Source organism: Montipora capricornis, chromosome 2 (genome assembly GCF_036669925.1).
Source record: "Montipora capricornis isolate CH-2021 chromosome 2, ASM3666992v2, whole genome shotgun sequence".
Lineage (NCBI taxonomy): Eukaryota > Metazoa > Cnidaria > Anthozoa > Scleractinia > Acroporidae > Montipora > Montipora capricornis.
This window is the reverse complement of record NC_090884.1, coordinates 47,482,851-47,485,350: the sequence shown is the minus strand read 5'-3', so window position 1 is coordinate 47,485,350 and position 2,500 is coordinate 47,482,851. Positions and strand designations below refer to the sequence as shown.

The 2,500-nt window shown below is 35.8% G+C and overlaps 1 protein-coding gene across 2 annotated transcripts in view; it reads right to left on the bottom strand.

Annotated features, from left to right (window-relative positions):
• The window catches only part of LOC138024874 (serine/threonine-protein phosphatase 1 regulatory subunit 10-like), a 30,365-nt gene that overhangs the window by 20,307 nt on the left and 7,558 nt on the right, over positions 1-2,500 (bottom strand). For both annotated transcript variants that reach the window (XM_068872066.1, XM_068872073.1), the window contains exons 9-10: positions 2,291-2,362; positions 1,048-1,116 (exon numbers count right to left, since the gene is read on the bottom strand). In XM_068872066.1, the coding sequence (XP_068728167.1) occupies positions 1,048-1,116; positions 2,291-2,362 (141 nt within the window). The remainder of the gene's footprint in view (positions 1-1,047; positions 1,117-2,290; positions 2,363-2,500) is intronic.

Below are 2,500 nucleotides of genomic sequence, written 5' to 3'. Positions count from 1 at the left end.
TTTCTAACTTCTTTTCCGTGTATTCCTATTCCAGAATATGGTCAATCACGCCTTAAGGGTGCGTTCGATTGACCCTATTCCGGAATAATATGTGGAGTGACGATTAAAGCGGTATGTTTGGCGCTTTTCAAAGTAGCAAGGATAATAAAAATATGTTTAAAATAGCATTTTAGCAGATGTTTGACAATTTTAATGTGAATCTCTGTAAAAACGAAGGATTTCTAACTTATATTCCACGTATTCCTATTCCGGAATACGGTCAATCAAACGCACCCTAAGTGTTAACCCACTGACTCCTGAACCGCCCCCAATCAATGAGTAAAATAGTCCATAGGCTTCGCACTCCTAGGAGTCAATGGGTTAAAGCGGAGTGAATAAAGAGGCTGTTTGATGATTAGTCAACAGGAATAACTAGTATTACAGTAAACACTTAATGACTGGTCCCGAGGAAAACATTCAAATTCAAGGGAAACAAAATAATTAACTGTTTCCCGAAGGACCAGTCACTAAGTGATTTTTTAAATAGCACAAAAAGAAAAATGTGCAATGGCGGTCGTCAGTCAATATTTGCGGGTAACAGAGCACTGTAAGTTACTCTCTGATGTCATAGATTTTGCACTGTTTCCCGCTCAGAGACTTTTGGCGGGAAAAAGTTTTATTCTTAGATGTCATGTGACCTCAAAGTAACCAATGAGAGTGCATACTGTTGGGGAAAAAAATTTCAGCTGTATAACGATTATGCACAGAAGTTAAGGTAACAGATCTACAGGGAAATGCGAGAAAGAAGGGAGGGTAGGAAAAATGGAAGGGAAGAAAGATAGAGGAGATTTAGGAGCAGAAAAGAAAAGATTGAGAAGGGGTCAACTACTGTAGGAAACAATTTTTAAGCGAAACTTGAGGGAGGAGGGAATGCTAAAGAAGGCAAAGAACCAGAAAAAGGTCTGATGAATTTAGGAAAAGTAGTGTTAAGAAGGCATATTTAGTGGGAAACATACATACATGTATGTTCAAGACTAAAAGTAGAGAAATTGAACCCACACAACTCACCCTTTCTAGACCCCTGAAGAGTGTCCTCCACATCTGGAAGTGCTGATCCATTTTCCTTGGATTTATCAACTTTGTAAAAGTAAGGTAAAGAGGTAAACCAATTAATGTACAGAATCACAGAAAACTATCCCTAGCAGAGAGATGATTATTTTTGAAGTGCGCGTGCTCAGAACAGAAAATTTGAGAGTCGTCCTTGTCCTCCGATCTGAAGATGCCTATTATTGCTAGACAGTGCTATGTTATTTTAAAAAAGGTCATAATTAAGTGAGGTACAATTGTCCATGTGAAAATAGTCATACATTGTAGGCAGGACTGTTTAGCATGACATTGACATTTCAACAATCTGAGAAGACGTCATCTCCAGAATCAAGTGATTTGTGCAACATCAGTAGATGGTACTAACAACTTGGCATTGATGTGATTGGTTAATGAAGTGGTGATGTTATAGGTCAACTGTTAGTTAAGCCTACACTATAGATTTCATTGGCTGTGTCGAAGACTGTGAACAGTAATTGGTGCATTTCACTGTGTCTAAGTCAAAGGTCTGCACATTTATTGGGTAGGAAATAAGTAAAATAGGAAAAAAGATATTCTTGACTAGTGATTATAAAAGCAATAAACCCAACAACACAGAGCAACACTTCACACTCCAAAATTAGATTGTCACTCTCTATTTCTAATTTCTGCTGACTTTCAAAGAGCAAACGTTTTGTGTTTGCAACAAGCAAAAAGGGACCTCATGACACCTTGCTTTTTGACACAATTTTTTCCACTTGGGTTGAGCATCAATTTGATATTATTTTTCCCTAAAATATGTTAACCCAAAACAAGTAATGACGGGAAGTAAAAAGCATTGGGGAAAAGGTCACATCCCCTTTAGAATTATTTTTGGAGCCTTCATAGGAAGTCTTCAATCATCTTCAGATATAAAATAATGTTGTACAAATAAAATCACATGCTTTCACTTGTTAAAAACAACTGGTGGGTAAACAATATTATTATTTTTGTCTCTTTTCCAGAGCAAGGTCAGGCACTCAAAATTATGATTCTGCTGAAGTTTTAAGTTATACCAATTAATACATTCTTTCCTTCTTCGTGACAACGAAGACACAATTCTTTCCTTCTTCGTAACAACTATGACAAAATAAGTTAAGATGACAACAATGAAAGTTCAACATCTTTTAAAATTTTCAAACCATGCATTATAAGATTACATCTCAACACATACACTGTATATTATTACCTGAAATTCCACTCTGATTTCTTACTAAGCTCATCCATTGCTTGACAATGACGGCAGCAAGTTTCTTAACATCTAAAAAATTAAAATTATGCCAAAAATAAATATTATGTATAGCATGTTTTATTCACACTATTTAATAAGAAAAGTAAAAGCTCCAGTCCCACTGGTCAACTGCCATAACGTTTATTAATAGTTTTTTGTAACTAAAAG